Below are 17,930 nucleotides of genomic sequence, written 5' to 3' on the forward strand. Positions count from 1 at the left end.
CAAATCCCACCTACGTTCTCACCACTGCACACCTGGCCAATCACAGCATGACCCTTCATAGCAGTTTCTTGCGTACCTCGATGCAGTCATTTCTTGTCCCACTTCAACTTTCTGAAATAACAGCCTTCAGTTCAGATCCTGTTGAATGAAACATGTTTATTCAGTAGAGTTGTACATGCATTCCCCTTTGACTCGACTACTTTAAATCTTATTCATCATCTGGGTTGCCCTGATCAGTTATAGGTCCGACATGATTTAGAGTACATTCAGATGTTACAGCTATTGTTTACTCGGCTTGCCACGTAAATTATACACAATAAAATCCACTACTTCTCTTTGGTCAAACATAACGTCACATTGACACTCGGCCTGGTGAGATAATCTGTCTTCTGCTGTCATACTGTAGATTTACATGACAGTGTACTGTACAGATTAAGGCAAGTCAAGTGAAATCAAACGGGACACGGAGAGGAGACGGGTTTTTCAAACAGCGGGATGGACGGGAGTAAAGAGGTGATGTGAGAGACGGGGTTGTTCAGATGTAGACGGGTTGCTCCTGTGCTGTCAGCAGACGGTACATGGCTGCAGGCATCGTCTTCATGTGGATCTGGAGCAGAAAGAAGCCAAATGATGAGAATTAAAAACAGACATTTCTTTTAAAAAGCAACGGAACACTGTCACACATGAGTTTATTTTTTTTATTGTTTCTTATACAACATGAACACTAATTCTCATAAAATTGTTATAGGGTGCAATGACCATTACAGCACACAATTTAAAAATAAATAAATTCAGCGATCACAGGGTTGGTAAAATAATGAGCATCCTCCCTCTGGGGAACGTGAATTGTTCGAGTTACGGTCATGAAACAAAATGTTTGTCCAGGGCCCAAACTCACCATTAAGTGTTGAAAGAAGGTATTCAAATAATCTAGCGTAACAATGTCTGCACAAACAAATTAAAGCTCATGTGGTAAATTCAGTATAATGTACATTTCCACAACACTATATCGGTACAGTGTTTTCATAATTATGTCCAGTTGCTTAAACTTTGCTGTTCTTTTAAAACTATTGTCAAGGAAGCGAAACATTTCCCGCAGATGTTACAAACCAAAAGATTACCAGGAAACAGAGAGATAATACCCGCTGAGCTGCTGGAACGCTTTTAATGTGAAACATATGTTGAGTGACTTACAGGCACCCTTTATGTAGGAAGAGTTTCTTGTTTGATTATCTTTTTAAAAAGAGACGTCCAGAACTCCTCCTACCTCTCCCATGGCGTTCGACAGAATCTGAACGATCTTCTCGTGAGGCGTCGCCACCACGCTCTGGCTGTTGATCTCGATGATGCGGTGACCCACACGGACGCCTCCTCTCTCCGCGATGCCTCCTCTCATCAGGCTGCAGATCTGTGCAAGTTTAAAGACGGGGGAGGTGAACTCAAAGTTGAAAGCCTGCTGTGAGAGGATGCTTTTTCAGCTGTCAATGACTGTAAATGTGTCCTTGAACATTTATCATAACGATCACGGATTTATGTGTGTTAGGAACTCTGGTTTTAGAGCGCTGTTAACAAAATGAAAGAGGGAAGGGATCAGCCCCTAAACTCACGATGCCATTCTGGACGCTGAAGCCCAGCTGGTATCTGAGGTCCGGCCTGCGGATGAGCACCATGGTGACAGGAGGACACCTGACGATGTTCAGCTTGATCCTGGACTGAGACTTGAGACCCTGAGGGTAACACAGGACATACGGGTGTGGTTTTCCTGTGTTACAACAGGACTTAGAGTCTACAGCCACACCAGCAGCTATACACACACAAGATCGAAAAATATTCTTCAAAAAGGTCTAAACTGCGTACCTTGATGATGCTCTGGCAGGTGCCGAGCGGTAAACCCACCAGACTCGTCCCATTGATGGTCATGATCTGGTCTCCGATGTTGAGTCGACCAGACTTCTCTGCCGGCCCAGCATGCATCATGCTGGCGATGATGACGGTGGGGAGGATGGACCCCCAGCCCGACTCCACGATCACCACGCCCAGGATCTCTCCTTTCTGCTTCTCAATGTAAACCTGCGAGGAACCACATCCAGTCGTATTTGTGCAACAACTCAATTTAAGCACAAGAAGTATATGAAAAACTCCTGTGACTGTGCTGCCACCTACTGGTTCACTTACGTCTTTGCAGTTCTCTGACTTGGAGAAGTGGATGAGGTCGTCGTTGTACATGTCCTGAGTGTTGAGCAGGTCGCTGTACTCCCTCTGGCTCAGGTCCTCTGGGTCGATGCCGTTGGCCCTGAGGAACTCCTGGTAGGCGACGCTGAACGACTGGCCGATGGACTGAGCTATGAGCTGAGCCTGGAGGAGAGGAAGAGGACGACGAGGGTTCGTCCATGGCGGGTAACTTTTACAGTCCATGTGGGAATTTGGTGTGTGCAGACAAAAGTCCACATATTATATTTAAAGGCTCGTTTACATTACACTGAAAGTCACACACGCATGGTATTACAATGTTTGCGACGACCCTTATAGACGTGTAGGTCTTATCCATACTCGACTTACTCTAACTCTAAAACCAAGTCTTAAAAGCCCTGTTAACATGTTTTCTGTTCAAGTTTTCCATCTGTGCTCTTCATGAGGACATGCCACATGCAGTACTTCCAATTGGTGGGTTGCTTATGTTGAAAGCATAACACATAACGTAGCAGATTAGCTTGAGGATCTAAATGTTAAACTCTTAATAAATTACGCAAACTTTTTTGAACTCTATTTAAAAAGTCTCAACTTCCCTCTCAGAACACAGAGTGAAAACCTTCTATTTATATGTAATTAGTACTTTTCCTACTCCTAATCGTCTTCTTAGTGGCAGATGTTGGGGCATAAACGAATGCTTTGATAACTTTGGGAAATATTAATTTATTTGCCGTCATTTCAGGAGTTATGAAGATAATCTCCATCTTGTTTGACAGCGATATCTCAGACATGTTTATGCTTTCTAACAACGTCATCTATGGAGTAATTCACCAACCAACACTAGCCCAGCGACAGCATGTTATCATCTTCTAATCCTTAGTTTAAACATACTATACTATGATGCGTTTATGAATTTTTGACACACTGCACTGTCTTTTTTCGTCATTCTATGGTTTGACTTCATTCACCTTTTTCGAGACACTGTTGTATGACTTTTTTGTTTCACTTTTTCAACAAACTATACTATAACTTTGTTCGATATACTAAAATACGACTTTTTTTCAACATACTATGACTTTCTTTGACATACTCCAGTATCACTTTTTTCAACATACAAAACTGTGATATTCTATACTGTGACTTTATAATAAACACATTTTTTACATAATATATTGGGATCTTGCATTGGCATTTTTATGACTTCCTATTATATACAATCTCATGAATTTGTATGGTTTGTTATAATACACTAAGACTATTGTTGTGACTTTTTTTCCCAGAATACTCTGCAACTTCTACCGGTGCACCATTGAGATCCCGATGTTATGCGTTATTGGCTCAGGGACAGCTTCATACCACAGGCCAAAGGACGTTTTGGGCTCTTCAGCGCAACTGTGACCTTTATATACTTGTACCTACTGTTTTACAATACCATCTCTGTATAAACATTTATTACTTCTCATAAAGCAAATGCATTTATTACATTCCTCTCAAATTGTAGTTTTACATTTTACAATTTTGCTGTGTACCAAGAATATATTTCATGCATGTTATATTTATTCCCTTTTTAACTTGCACTATATTAAGCCTTAGATTCAACTTTAAGAACGTGTGGGACTTTGTTGTTATACTTATTCTATGACATTTGTTGAAGGAAGCACGATTTTTATACTCAACAACTCTAGAATTGTTATGCATATGGCAATAAAGAATTTGAAAACTTGAAACTTGAAGTTTTAATGCTACATTGTTTTTTTAACAGCCTCTTAACATACTATTCTATGACTTTTTTGATATTTTTCAACATACTATATTTATATAGTACTATGATTATTTTACAACTTGTTTTCCATACTACACTGTGGTGTTTTTAGGACTTTTTTCGACATACTACTATGACTTTCTTACAACCTTTTTCGACATACTGTTGGATGACTTTTTCGACATACTACAATATGGGTTATGAATGACTTTTTTCGATATACTAAACTATGACTTTTTTTTAACATACACCATGACTTCACTTTTATTGAATATTATGATTTTTTTCATCATATGGTGTGCACACAGGGCGGCGGCTCCATGAAGTTATTTCGGGCTGTGCCCGGCCACGAGACACTCGCTGGTGAGCTCCCCTCCCAGGTCTGGCTCCAGACGGGGGCCCCGGTTCAAAACGTAAAACTAATTAATAAAAAATACACAAACACTGCTAGCGAGCAGTAAACCCCAATACACCCAAACAGTATGAGAGTTTAGGATACTAAAACGACAACTGATTAAGAACTCACATCCTCTGACGCGAAGACATGGCAGATCATCCTGTACAGCCGTCTGTCATCGGGGGTCATGGTGGTTTGCTCAGCTGTGTGGTCCAAGTTTTCCTGTGCGCTGCGGGAGCGCACCATCTTCCCTCGGGCCATCAGCACCACCATGTTACCGATGTCCGCTATGTAGGAGATCGTCCTTAGTGGCAGGTCCATTAAAGACTCCTGGTGATCCAAAAGAAGAGGATGATGAAAGGCATCTCTTTGTACAATGACAGTGTCCCTCCAGAAGGATTCAAGGTATATACTGATGAGGCAAGGTAAGGAATGCTTGTACACTTTCATACCTGAGTGTCTGCATTGAGGACTTTGATCCTCTGCGTGGACATGAACAGATCAACCTCCGCAGTGGCCGGAGCCTCCCCGTCGGGGCTCTGCGCAGCCGGAGAGAAACAACAAGAAGAGAAGTGAGCAGAAGAAGCGACTTCATGAACGGCAGTGAAGGAGAGCGGAGCAGGTGTCGTAACTGCCACGAGCCATCAAATCTTTAGCATACAAATAAGACGAATGAATGTAAACCACAGATGTCTCGTGCAATCTGCACGCGACAAACAAACAAATACATTTGAAATCACCTGCACACATGTTCTCCTTGTCCAACATTAGCATTTGATGTCAAATTTCTGTAGTTACAAGTCGTCTTTTACATGAAATACACAATCAAAGAGAGACAAAAATAAACTGGCTTACCTTCTTCCTGTTCTTTGCCTGCTTCTGAGCCGCCTGCAGCGATCAGAAAGCAGAATAGAGGCTCAGAAAGAGACAACAAAGTATAAGGAAATAGATTTTTGGGTGGATCGACAACAACCTAATCGCCTCATTCACTGTCTCCATTCCAAATGCAAAATTAAGGGACAAAGGGACCTTAAAAGGTGTGTGTTGTGTGTGTGTGTGTGTGTGTGGACAGTGATTTTACGGTCTATCACGTCTGACACCAGCAGGCTGCCAGAGGCCTTTGCAGCAAACATGATCAAAATGTTCCTCTTCATCAATGTGACACAAACAAACCCGAGGACAGAGAAGCGGCCGCATGTGTTCCGCCTCATGACAGCTCAGGGTTTGTGTTTCCAAAATACTGGCTTGTGCCACCATTTACTCTCCAAATGGTTTCTGTGTCTTTCAGTCAGATCCAAACCGGTCTGCTCCCATTCTTTATAGATTTAATTAAATATAATCTTTGACGTATAAAGGGGGTCCTAGCTTCCTGTGTCTTCCATTTCAACAGACGCGGCCTTGATGTCTTGTGTGAAAGACACATTTAAGGGTTGAACGATTCAGTCTTGTTTTATTAAAATCACAGATTTGAAATTGCAAGAGCGGCACTTGTAATGAAAGTTTATGATCTGCAGCCGCAGAATATGAGTGTAGTTAATCACTGTTCATGTTAATAGTAACACACGTGCTTTTCCTACGACGACAAGTCAAAATGTCTGCTGTGAAAAAGATCCATTGACATAAATGACGGCTGCATGTTTGGGTTTTGGACCGTTGTTCCAACAAAGACATTTGATCACATGTTCTTGGACCCTGGAAAAATGTGATGGGTATTTTTTTTACTGTGTTCTGACATTTTACAGACAAAACAATTAACCAAGAAAATTCAATCAATCAACAATGAAAATCATTAGTTGCTGCCCTCGACCTATTAAATGTAAAACTCTTGTCATATTGAAATCTCACATCTATAAATGGTGATAATCAGACCTCTGTTAAAGCAAACACTTACTGCTGACTCGTCTTTATTCAAGAAAAAAGCAATTCTCAGCACTATTGTTGTTGAGACCTTCCCAGACGCTCTTGGAGCAACAGTGTGTCTCATTTCAACCACACACCGCCCATCATCATCATCATCATCACGAGGTCAAGTCGAGCTCCTCGCTGTGAGTGGACGTCACTGGTTTTTACTCAGTTATTCACTCTGTTAGAGGCAGTCAAGTCATCTCCATTATTTGATTTCATTATATATTTGGCAGATATCTTGTGAATCATAATATCCTGCCTGTGGAGCTTTTTTCTTGTTTAATTGTTTATTTATTTTCCATTATATTACTGTTTTATGTCTGTATTTGTGTCCGCTTGTGAGCTCAAAATGATCAGCTTCCGCCTGGAATATTTTGAAATCCAAGATGGCAAAAGTCAGTTTCCTTTTTTTAAGTTCAATCCTTGATGGCCATTTAAAAATAGCACAATATATGTTTCTTTTAAATCAATGTGTTTGGGCGGGAGAGAGCACTGGTATCAGATCTGTACTTGGCATCAGCCACTTCTTTGTGTCGGATCAGTGCCTCCATACAAGTGAGATGTCCAGCCGGTTAGACAGCAATCCCCCCTCTCGGTCTTTTCCTTTCTAAAACAGTAAAATGACTCCCCTATTATACACTATTATACCGTCTCTATATTTCCCCCTCCCTGGAGGTTTTCTCAGATCATAACAGAGGCAGTGTCCCGGATCTATCAGTCAACCACCCAGAAAGCAGAACGTTTGGCTCAGCTCATGTCCTCTTCCTTCACTAGACTCTCCTAAATGTCTATCTCTGCCTCTCCAGCAGTACTATGTTTGAATGCCATGGTGGTTGGGTGTTGATAAAAAAAAAGTACCCAACCAGGACAAATACCAGTGATACAGAACCCCACAGAGTACATTTAATACATCTTTTTGTAAGATAGCCGATACTTTTGAACGTTTTGGTGCCATCTCAGCATGCTGAACGGCCAACTCCGTCATATAAACCGGGTTCGACTTCACCAGAAACTCTATGGGTTGTAGATGCTGCAGCAGCGAGCCAATCACACCGTGAGCATAACTCATACAAATTCATTTTTATAAGAACTGGATATAATTAGGATCGAATGCAGGTATAGTTTGACGAGACAAGTTTGGATACGACATGGTACTGGGCTATTTCAGTCAATACCTTCAAGCCATTTCCCATCTCGACCACACTGCAAGTCATCTTTCACACTTTTCATTTATTCTCATGAAACCAGCAAAAGCAACCCATGTAAAATCATATATATATATATGTACCGGATTGTTTCTCAAGTGGCCAGTTTACAAGCTCATTTTAAACCAATAAAAGACGATAGTCGGCGGGTTTCCCATATGAATCACCGTGATTAAAGCAAGAAGGGTTTTCTCTTTGCGTGATGCGTATGACATGGTGCACTGTGACTGTAGCATGAAGCAGGGTTACAGTCTCCAGGGCATCACAGCCTTGCGCAACAATTTACATAACATCCATTGAAGCCGAGGAGAGAATCCTGTACGACTGTAGATCCGGAGCAGTGATGCGTGACTGCTACATCGTGCACAAACCCAGTGACTGTGCTGCCTGCTGAGGGCTTCTGACTTCAAAAGACCCAAATATGAAGCGAACCAGTTACATCACTGATGATCTGAAGCGTGTTAGAAAAAGGATCTCCAAACCGCGGAGAAGTGGATTTGATCTTTGAGCTCCTTGTTGTCTATTGTAAGCTGTATTATTAATCACCTCGACTTACCACCTTGTGGTAGAAAGAGAGAAGAAATGTCCAAGGCGTGATTTTTACTTACTTCTAACATTTTATGGAGGCAAAACATGACACTCGGGTAACGCTACACTTGCAAGTGAGGATGCAAAATGAAGAGGATTGCTTCCTGCTGACTATAGAGTAAAGTAGAGTGTCTATCATCTTACAGAGAATAGTGCGGAAGGGAACCGGGTGATTTTCGGACACAGCCACAACTGTTCCTTCACTACGATATGACTGCAGGAAGAACTCAAACAGGCTGTCGTGTGCTCTCACCCGCACTCTGCTCATGGCCTCCTGTGCCTGCTGCATGCGGGCGCTCTTTGTGGGGGTCCTTTCCGACAGCAGGTGGGTGCAGCCCAGGTAGGTCGCTGCAAAGATGATGCCGTCAATAAGGTCTTCAGGGTCGCATGGTCCCGGTACTGCGTGAACCAAAAGCACTTGTTAGGCACATCTACACACAAGCATACAGATCAACAATACATTTTAAATACGACAACATTGATGAACAACATTGTCAACAGATGGGCAGAAGAAGAGCTGAGAAGGACATGATGATTTGCATATGCGAGTCCACTCACCATCCACAAATGTTGGAAACGGGGGAAGAGCTCTGCGAAGCTGAGACGGCACAAGAAAGGAAGAACTGTATTACGATCCTTATTCTTTCTACTCACATACTTCAGGTCTCTCTTCACTCATTTAAATTCTGCAGGACTTTTACCGCCGGCAGCCGCTCAGCTGCTTGAAGATGAACACTGGTAAAAGAAGCCTCCCTTTGCAGAACCTATCATCCATGTCGCCATGGATATCATGAATTACAGTGGTCTCCAGCTGGACATTTGTGCAAATTGGCAGGACTGAAAGTATACTAAATTAGCTTTTAGAGGTTCCCGTTTGCAATGTACCAATGAATGTGCAGACAAAATGTCACAAAGTTACTTTGATACTGAAAGAAACTTAAAAATGTGATGAATTTCAGGCGAGCTCTGGAGCTGTAAGGAGCATCTTTTTTTCTACATGTTATGGATGTTTACTCTCAAACTCTCACCTCCTGGAGAGTCGGCTGCTGTGGAGGAGACTGTGGCTGAACTTGCGGTCGCGGCCGCTGAGCTAGAAGCTGCTGCTGTTGTTGTTGTTGGCGTTGGTGATGCTGATTAGGCGCTGGGGGTTGCGGCTGTGCGTATGCATGCAGTGGCCTCGCGGTGTCCCTCTGCTGTGAATGGTGGCCCTGGTGGTGGTGATGGTTGTGTTGGGGCTGCGGTTGGTGATAATGCTGAGGATGATGTGCTCTGGTTGGCTCAGCTCTCGGCGGACTGACCGGCTCCCGAACTGGAACTGATGCATAGCGGGACGGAGACTCAGACTGAGCGGGGGAGTGAGGAGAAGACTGAGAGAATGAAGCAGAGAGAAAACAACTCAGCTGGCACCTTATTCCAAGGATACATGATTCAGGATTTGGGCTTCAATCCAACATAAAATGAAACGAGAGCCAGGGATGTAAATCTTGTTGTAAAACTTCCCGTAAGCAATGGAATTTAATTGAATTCTTGCAGGAATGAAAATCGTTTGGATGAGCCAACTGAGACTTGAAATAAGAAATTGTAAAAAGGTAGCCGATCACAGCTGCGATGACGAGATGTTTTTCATTAAAAACAAAACAGTGAGCTTTAAGGGAGACTGAAGTCATACTTACATGGCCAGCTGTGGTCTGCAGTGGGTATCCCTCCTCTGTGGGGCTCACCTCCTGCCTCATCACCCAAATCGGCTCCACAGGCTTGTCAGGTGTGTAGGGGGAGCGCACAGTCTTAATCTTCACCTCCTCAATCGCCTCCTTGATGTCTTTAATTGCCAGGATGATGGCGTCTCCTGAGGCCCTCGTACCTTCTTCCTCTTGGAGACCTTCCACATTCCGCTCCTCCTGGGCCTCTCCTGAGCTGCTCTGCCCAGACGAGGGGCTCTTGGCCTGGGTTTCTGCTTGTCTAGGTGGCTGCCTGCGACTTTTGGGAACGGGACTTTGATCGGCGCTTTCCCCCTCACAGTCAGACTGTCCGTCGTAGTGGTGCAGCCGGCAGCCAACAGAGCGGTAAAGAGGGGAGTGATGGGAGTTGCGGTCTCTGCCCTGCTTTGGGGCATAAAGGGGGCCCTTGGTGGATGGGGAGGATGGAGCCCCTTTTGGTACATTCTCCTGTCTATGGCTGGTAAAGGGCTCTTGGCGGGACTCCTGCTGGACCTCATTAGACTCAGTCCTCCAACCAGATTGCCTGCGAGGTTCTCTGTGCAACTCGGGGTAGGAGGTCTTAAGGGGCTCAGGGAAAGAGTTGGGATGGGATTTTAGCTCAGAGTACGACTCGTAGACAGGCTCTGGGTACGATTTTTGGTGGGACTCTGTATAAAAGTCTGCATAGGTTTTAGGATAAGAGTCAGAGCAGGAAGTGAAGTGAGACAGCGAGCACGATTCGGAGCAATCCTCATCTTCATCTTCCGGTAGCAGGTCATTGTCGGGTAGAGGGCTCATACTGGTGTCCACACTGAAGTGGTCCAGCTGATGGAAAGGTGGAACATCTGGGGACGAAGGAGGAGTTGGTGACTGGAGTGGCGGCAGGCTGTGGAGAGGTCCGTCCATACTGAGTGAGGCAGCGCTCTCCGTGTCGGAACAGAGATCAGTGATTTCACTTCCCTGAGCTGCAATGTCCTCCGCTACATCATCCATCACTTCTTCCTGAACCTCCTCCACCCTCTCTGCACGTTCCGCTACTCTGTCATCGACTGTCTGCAAGTCGTTATGGCTGCAACCTGTGGTTGAGCGGTGGTCTCCATCATCCTCCGCCTGTTCTTGATCTTCATACTTCTCCTTAGCTTCCTCCAATTCCCCTTCACACTCCACTTTAGGCTCCTGGAGGTCCTCTTCTGCCATAGCAGGAGGAGTGTGTTGGGGTTGATGTTGCATTTTATGTGTTGCAGGACCAGGTGAGAGTTGGGTGGGGGTGCCAACTGCAACAGGACTCTGTTGAGGAGATCCCCTGTCCTGCAATTGGTCGGTTACGGGATTATCCGATGTGCGTTGCTGTACCTGCACCTCTGCTGGACCCTGCCGCTCATCCACACCAGGTGAAGAGTCCTGCGTCTCTCTGATAGGTTGCCTTTGTTTGTGACCTCTGAGCCTGGGGTTTGGGTCTCCATGACGGCGGTAACGGGTGACAGCGGGGCGGGGTTGCTGAACAGGAAGAGGCTCAGTGTCTCGACTCCCGTCTCCGTCTGGCCTAGAAGCAGCCACCACCGGCACCAGACCGGGACTCTGAGCCTGGCTTTGGCCCTGCCCTGATGGAGGCCGCCGGCGATGCCGAGGGGGTCCGCGACTTGTGGGTAGGTGGTGTTGGTGAGGAGGCTGATGGTGTTGATGATGGGGATTCAGTTCCCCATCCTGGTTGCCCATCTGACATGGCCTCCAGGACCGACGTACAGGAGGTTCCCCTGGTGACGTCCCGTTGGGCTGCCTGCTCCTAGGAGGCCCCTTGTGCTCCTCGCCTGCTTCCCGGGATGCCTCTCCCTGATACTTGTGGCTCATGGCTGGGGTGTGATCCGACTCCAATTTTCAGAACATGCTCCGCTTGTCTCCAAGAAAACCCCGCTCATAGCACAGCCTGGGAGAGACGGAGACAGGATATGAACAAAAAAATGTCTTCATTTACACGCATATGAGGTCCAAGGAAAGGTTTAAGAGTAAAACGGAAACCTTATAAGTGCTGGATATTGAACATTAATACTATCTCCCAATACTAAAGGCAAATACTAACCAAAGTAACAAAGACCCAAGTAGTATCTAAACTACTCCTTTTTGTACCCAGATCTAGACTATTTGTCTGGTTTCGCTAACAGCCAATGACCGCATACGTGTGATCAACCAACTACCCCAGCAAATACAACCAAACCACCTGCAGTGTGGTGAAGTTGAGCGCAGTATATTTGATGGAGTTCGCAGTTCAGCATGCCGAGATGCCACCAAAATGTTTGAAAGTATGGCTGTACTGCACGCCTGTAGTGTCTGATAAGGATAAATATGGTGGTGGTGGCCGTTTACACGCAACTGAATGCTTCCATTCACATGATGTGTATCTAATGAAGAAGGGGGGGGGGGGGTACCAAGTTCATATTGACACTGGTTAGATACTGAAGCTAAATCCCCCCCCCCCCCCCATCCCAACATATCTCCTACCAGAGACTACACACACACACACACACAGAAAGGAAATATTACAGTGACGTTGGCTGTCAGGCCGGGGACTCCCTGTCTCCATATTGCTAATAGTAAAAACCTAAATCCTCTGGGATTCATCTGGGTGTGCAGTGCACTTTAATCTGCACCACATTCATCCGTCCACCAGCAGCTGGCAGATGGCACAGGACAGGAAGAAAGAAAAGGATGAAAAGGAGGAGGAGGAGGAGGAGGAGGAGGAGGCAGGGCATTAGTACAAGGAGGGACGCCTCTCTGGTATCAGATAAGACTTGAAAGAGAGAGATGGATAGGGCAGCCATCTGAATAATAAATGCCCTCTGTGAGAAGCCCAATTTTGATACTTATTTAATATGACGAGGATATCAGGGCACCCATCAGTTATCACAGGCTTCACCCATCTGAGGTCAACGCGCTGGGAAAGGACACCGGAACGCAATCCTTCGAGATGCTTCAGGAATAATAAACCGGGTCCAGAGAAGCTCACCAATGGGGACAACTGTACGGTCTGATTGAAAGAGAGAAAAAGGCTAAAGCTTGTTAATGCAGGCTTATATGATGGCTCAAAAGCATTTCTCATTATTGCTACTCCATATGTCTCACTAAAGCTGCTTTCGTAAGTTATGTTATCTGACCTCAATGATCAGAAGAATCCATAAACGTGTGACTGTGTACATGAGATGTCTACATCTGAGAATCAAACACGTCATATTGGATTAAGAGGCAGCGGAAGGTTTACTGACGTGGTTGTCATCTTATATGTGCAGATAGATGAATTCTGGACTTTAAAAAAAAAAACCGAACAAGTGGACAGAGAGAAGACACAGAAGGGCAAAGGTTAATGTGGTTCCTGTAATCTGAGCACAAACCACAAATTCTAGGGAGGGAACATGAAGGGACACAGGACACAGCAGGAGCGAGGGCGGACTCCCAGGGTGGCTGATGTGCCTCTCTGGCAATGGATGGGTGACTCTGAGATGGGGGGGGGGTCACAGATGGCCCTAACAGCGCGGCAGTGAAACGTATAGGCCTGTAGAGAGGAGAGCACTGGACCTCCATCTGTCAGGCTGCAGTGAAAGCTTACTCACTTGGATGGGATTTACGAGCCCATTAACTCGCTGATCTTCCCCGGACTGACAAGCACACACACACACACACACCGACAAGAACACACGTGCGCTATTAGGTCTGTACATAAGGACTAATTACATCTGTTCATCAGCCTTCTTTACCTTTCTCCACTGTAAGCATACAATTAGATACAAATATCACTGCAATATTTTCACTGCACTTCAGATGCAACTAAAGATTATCGGTCTATACCTGTAACCAATTGTTTTATTAATGAACAGATCATATGGTTTAGTCTCTTAAAATGTCAGAATATTGTGAAAAATTACCCTCACTTTCCCACAGCTCTAGGCCATGTCAAGAATATGTTTGGTATTATTTTCGGGCCAGTCACTGTTCATTTCACTCTCCCGCAACAACCGAACAAGCTCAGGAAACTACAAAACATGAATCCGTGAACTCTCATGGCTCAAGGAACATGTGAAATTCAAAAACTGCACCTGAGCTTTTCACTAATTTACACCTGCAGTCCCTGTAAACACAAGAGCAAAATACAACGCAGTGTTTAGAGTAGCACTTTGACAAAAACAACCAAGAGCAGTACAAATGTGAAATCATCCGGTGACGTGAAATCTTTTTAGAGGTTATTGGTGCTGTGGAAATGAGTCCGACACCAGTGACTATACAGCTGTGGGACTTCTAGCCCACTTGTATTCAGGATGCGTCTCATTTCCCCACTGAAGCCTGCTGTGCTTTCATGTTTTGTTTTATGCCTTGGTGTAAAACAAATTGCTTTACAATATCATATCTCAAAATTGATGATATTAACAGACTGGGTGGTGCAGTGATCATGAAAAGGCAACATTAAGGGTTTCATTCATAAAATGAATGACCAAATGCTTTACACACATACAGCCTCATGTCACATAATTGAGTTTAAATGTTGCCCTTAACCAAGGCCCCCATCGTGCTCCAACCTTAACATTTAGCCCTTACTCCATCCTAAAAATCTTAAGTGCTGGAAAAATGAATTGATTGCATGACTCATCAATTACTCAACCAGCAGAAATTTTAACAATTTTGATCATAAAGATGAACGTGTTTCAAGCAAAAGTGGCAAACACTACCTCGTGCTGGCTTCTCAAGGATTTGCTGGTTTTCTTTGAATGCTGCAAGAGTAAACTGATCTTTGGATCAAACAAAACATGTAATTGAAAGAGGAATCCATGTGCTCTGCATGTTGTGATTGGCATTTTTCCATTTCCTGACATTTAAAAATGACTGATTTATAAAATGACTGGCAGATTGGCCAATAATGAGATTAATCATCATGAGCTGTAACTGTCCTCACTTTGGAGGACTCTCCTTATCTTTCTATCTTTGACAGCATGATTCATCCCCCCTCTCTCTCTCACACACACACACACACACACACTGAGCAAACATATGGTCCATGTTGGGATGCATCGACAGTCGCATTACTTACATTGTGTTTACATGTGGACGATGCCATTGCTCCAGAGGGAGGAGATTAATCCATGAACAAGTGCCAAATTGGCAAGTGCTTTTATTTTGAAGGCGTACTGGCTTCTTAATTCCCCTCCCACGGCCTTTAACGATTTTATTATCATAAAAAGGCAAAAGCCTTCTTTCTGGGATTGGTACTCTCTATCAGTTAGTGATCATCCTCCGCCTCTTTGAAATGCGCTTATTGGGTGCAATACATACACGATCATGTCGTTATTGTGGATATGAAGCAGTATATCCTGAGAAACGCATACACAGCGGCTCTCACTGTATCCATATGCCTTTGACGCCTGACATCTATTTGAAAAAGAAGTGCAGCAAACTGTCACCTGTCCAAATGCCCCCTCTCTCCCTTCTGGACGGTCCAGAATACATGTCCGCAGGTGTCGGCTCCGCCATCAGCAGAAACAAACCTGATCTTATTCTCATTCCGCCCTCCAGCTCCACAACAACCCCGGTTTCCAAACACGTACCTGCATGTCAGGGGAGGAGAGGCCCGTGTCCGGCTGCTGCAGTACACATCGCCCCTGTATGTCTCGTGCCTGGCTCGGCTCGGCTCGGCTCGTCCCTCCAGACAATTTGCTCGGATTAAAGCAGAGTGCTCAGCCCCTCCTTCTGCGCCGTGACATCAGAGGTGGATTAGCGATGCACAAAGCGCCTTTGCAAAACACGACTGATGCTGGTGGTGCAGACACACGCGGTTCTTTACGGCCACGGAGCCTCATCTCACCGACCGGATCAGCCGCATCGTGCTGCTGTGTGTCTGCTGCAACACCGTCAGCTGTTGTGTTGCCACGGCGTGTCGATGGTGTCGCTGTTATCTTGCCTGTGGGAGTTCCTGGTCTCGTCAATATGCTCCTGAATAAATAAAACCCCTGAAGGAGCTGGACAAAAGAGAGTGGTATTCCCCCCCTAGACCTAGTTTGTGCCCAGTCATCTTTCTTTCTTTTCTTTTTTACATCTATTAGTCAACAACCAACGCTGTCAGCTCACAATTGAAAAATAAAGTGACCAGTGGTAAGAGCAACACCTGCAATCAGTCCAGCTCATCAAAGCCCAAAGTGACGTCCTTGTTCTTTCCATGCAGGGAAACGAATTATTTGAGTTTTCATTCATTCATTTCTGAAATGACATTCAGTTTATCAACAATAAGAAATGTGTACGTTGCTCTTTTATTTTAACAATATCTTTTTATTGACATTGTATTGCTTAATTGGCCATCATATGTATAACGCAGGCCTTCTTCACAGATACCATTGTAGCTTACTGTCACACTTGAGTAGAACATCAAATTAGAAACACGTGTGCGTTTCCCAGTAAAACATGCAAAGGCTTCATGCAACGTGTTTCGTGAGAAAAAGCCCTGTGGATGTCTTGGTCCTATGTCACCTATATGTGATACACATGTTCCAATAAAGTTAGTGGGGGAATGGCCTTTAAACACTTGAAACGATGAAATGATTGAAAAGTAAATAAATATATTATATGGTGTAACGTAATGTCAGGCTGCCATTTTTTTAATTGGCTCAACTAAAGAGTCGCAACTTGAGAAACAAACACCTTTATTGTGTGGTTGTTGTGTAAACACTTCTCTAGATAGCAGTAGCATGGCCTGTCCTTGAGCTGTCCAGACAGTCATGATCTTAAACTGACTCTCTTTGCAAGTTTGGTGTTTCTTCAACTTTAAACGTCATAAAAGACAGACCTAACAGCTTTTACATTCACACATGTATTTTTTTTATTTCATGGGTGAAATGTGTTTGTTCTTATCTAACACAAACAGCACCAATCTCAATCATCTTAACTGAATTTTGAAGTATTAACATTGGAGCAGTTTCAATATAAAATCAGATATTTCCATATGAAAATGCAAATTTATGCAGCAAGGTTATCCCTTTTTTGGTAAAAGTCACACAAACCCTGTATATTCCAGGCCTGCTGGTCTTGTTGTTAGGCTGACAGGAAATAAAGTAACTAATCACAGTTGATGTACAATGTCAAGTGTGAAGCCGGGGGGGGGGGGGGGGGGGGTGTCCTGGCATCATAATCCGGGCACGTTTTAGTGTCGCTAGGTGGTAGACCACATCAACAGGGCCTGTGTCTACATATCATCGAGTCCCTTTAACGCATTCTTACCTAAGTCACGTGCGCCCTTCCGCCAGAGCAGCCGTTACCATGACAACAATGTGTGAAGGAGGATGGCGATAGTGTGGAGTACAGTATAGCATCCAATCTGTAATCGCTATATCTTTGCAGCCTCACGTCTTTGATCTGCACACAAACTTCTCTGCACAAATTGTGTTAAATACATGCTGTGAACTTTTGACTGAGCCAATCAGAAAGCTCCAAAATGTAGAGCGCAACCAGCAGAATGAGGTCATCAGAACGTGTCTGAGGTCACGTCACGCAGCCTATATTTCGTGCTCCGAGTCCAACTCACTGCTGGTCTATTTGCGGAGACGACATCAATAATTTGTGGCCCTCTTTGCACACATGGATGAAGATGTACTGTACGTGTCTTGTTGTTGAATCTATAGCGCGCACTGAGCACAGACTGAACCCATTACTGGAATTAATGCACATTAATGTTTCATCGCTGCCCGTTACAGAATTGTCTCTTATCACGCAGAAAAGCCACGGCCTCTCAAAATGCACACTGCAGTTTTCTAATGTTCCAGCTGCAGGTGGCACTCTTCAGCAGGATGGTGTGTGGCCTTCGCATCACTCTGTTCCTATTATCTATCTTTATTTATCTGGGGAAGTTTCACTGAGAGCGCTGCTTTATTTTTGCAGGCACACCCCGTGCACATTCACATGTTACACAGTCTAATCTGGAGCAGTTTGGTAATAAGGGCCTTGCTCATGCCTGCTTCTTTAACCTTTAGGCCACCACTGACTCTTACAGTTATTCAAACAATTTCACTTTTATAATCATCAATTAATGACAAGCTAAAGTGGTCATCAAGGAAAATTGTGTTGTGAAATAATACAACAGTGTTGTACACATTCACACTGCCGTGGATAGATTATAGATTTGTTCTGCAAAAACAGATTTCCTCACATCAGAGAACATG

At 44.4% G+C, this 17,930-nt stretch overlaps 1 protein-coding gene across 1 annotated transcript; it reads right to left on the reverse strand.

The window, feature by feature from the left end:
- Positions 1-178: 178 nt before the first annotated feature.
- Positions 179-15,362, reverse strand: LOC306791873 (uncharacterized protein). Its single transcript, XM_079288780.1, has 13 exons — positions 15,330-15,362; positions 9,721-11,668; positions 9,076-9,414; positions 8,606-8,645; positions 8,301-8,446; positions 5,205-5,237; positions 4,802-4,888; positions 4,479-4,679; positions 2,176-2,355; positions 1,858-2,070; positions 1,608-1,727; positions 1,268-1,408; positions 179-607 (listed from the first exon to the last, which is right to left on the reverse strand). Exons 2-13 carry the CDS (start codon positions 11,590-11,592, stop codon positions 536-538), a joined length of 3,444 nt encoding a protein of 1,147 aa, XP_079144906.1. The 5' UTR covers positions 11,593-11,668; positions 15,330-15,362; the 3' UTR covers positions 179-535.
- Positions 15,363-17,930: the final 2,568 nt, after the last annotated feature.

Source organism: Melanostigma gelatinosum (assembly GCF_949748355.1).
Source record: "Melanostigma gelatinosum genome assembly, chromosome: 18".
NCBI lineage: Eukaryota > Metazoa > Chordata > Actinopteri > Perciformes > Zoarcidae > Melanostigma > Melanostigma gelatinosum.

Excerpts from the sequence above, each read along its gene's own strand:
- LOC306791873 (XM_079288780.1), bottom strand. The coding sequence starts at position 11,592 with ATGAGCCACAAGTATCAGGGAGAGGCATCCCGGGAAGCAGGCGAGGAG. Across the intron at positions 5,238-8,300 it reads AGGCCATGAGCAGAGTGCGG|GCGGCTCAGAAGCAGGCAAA; the intron begins GTGAGAGCACAC and ends TGATCGCTGCAG. Across the intron at positions 4,680-4,801 it reads TCCTCAATGCAGACACTCAG|GAGTCTTTAATGGACCTGCC; the intron begins GTATGAAAGTGT and ends TTGGATCACCAG.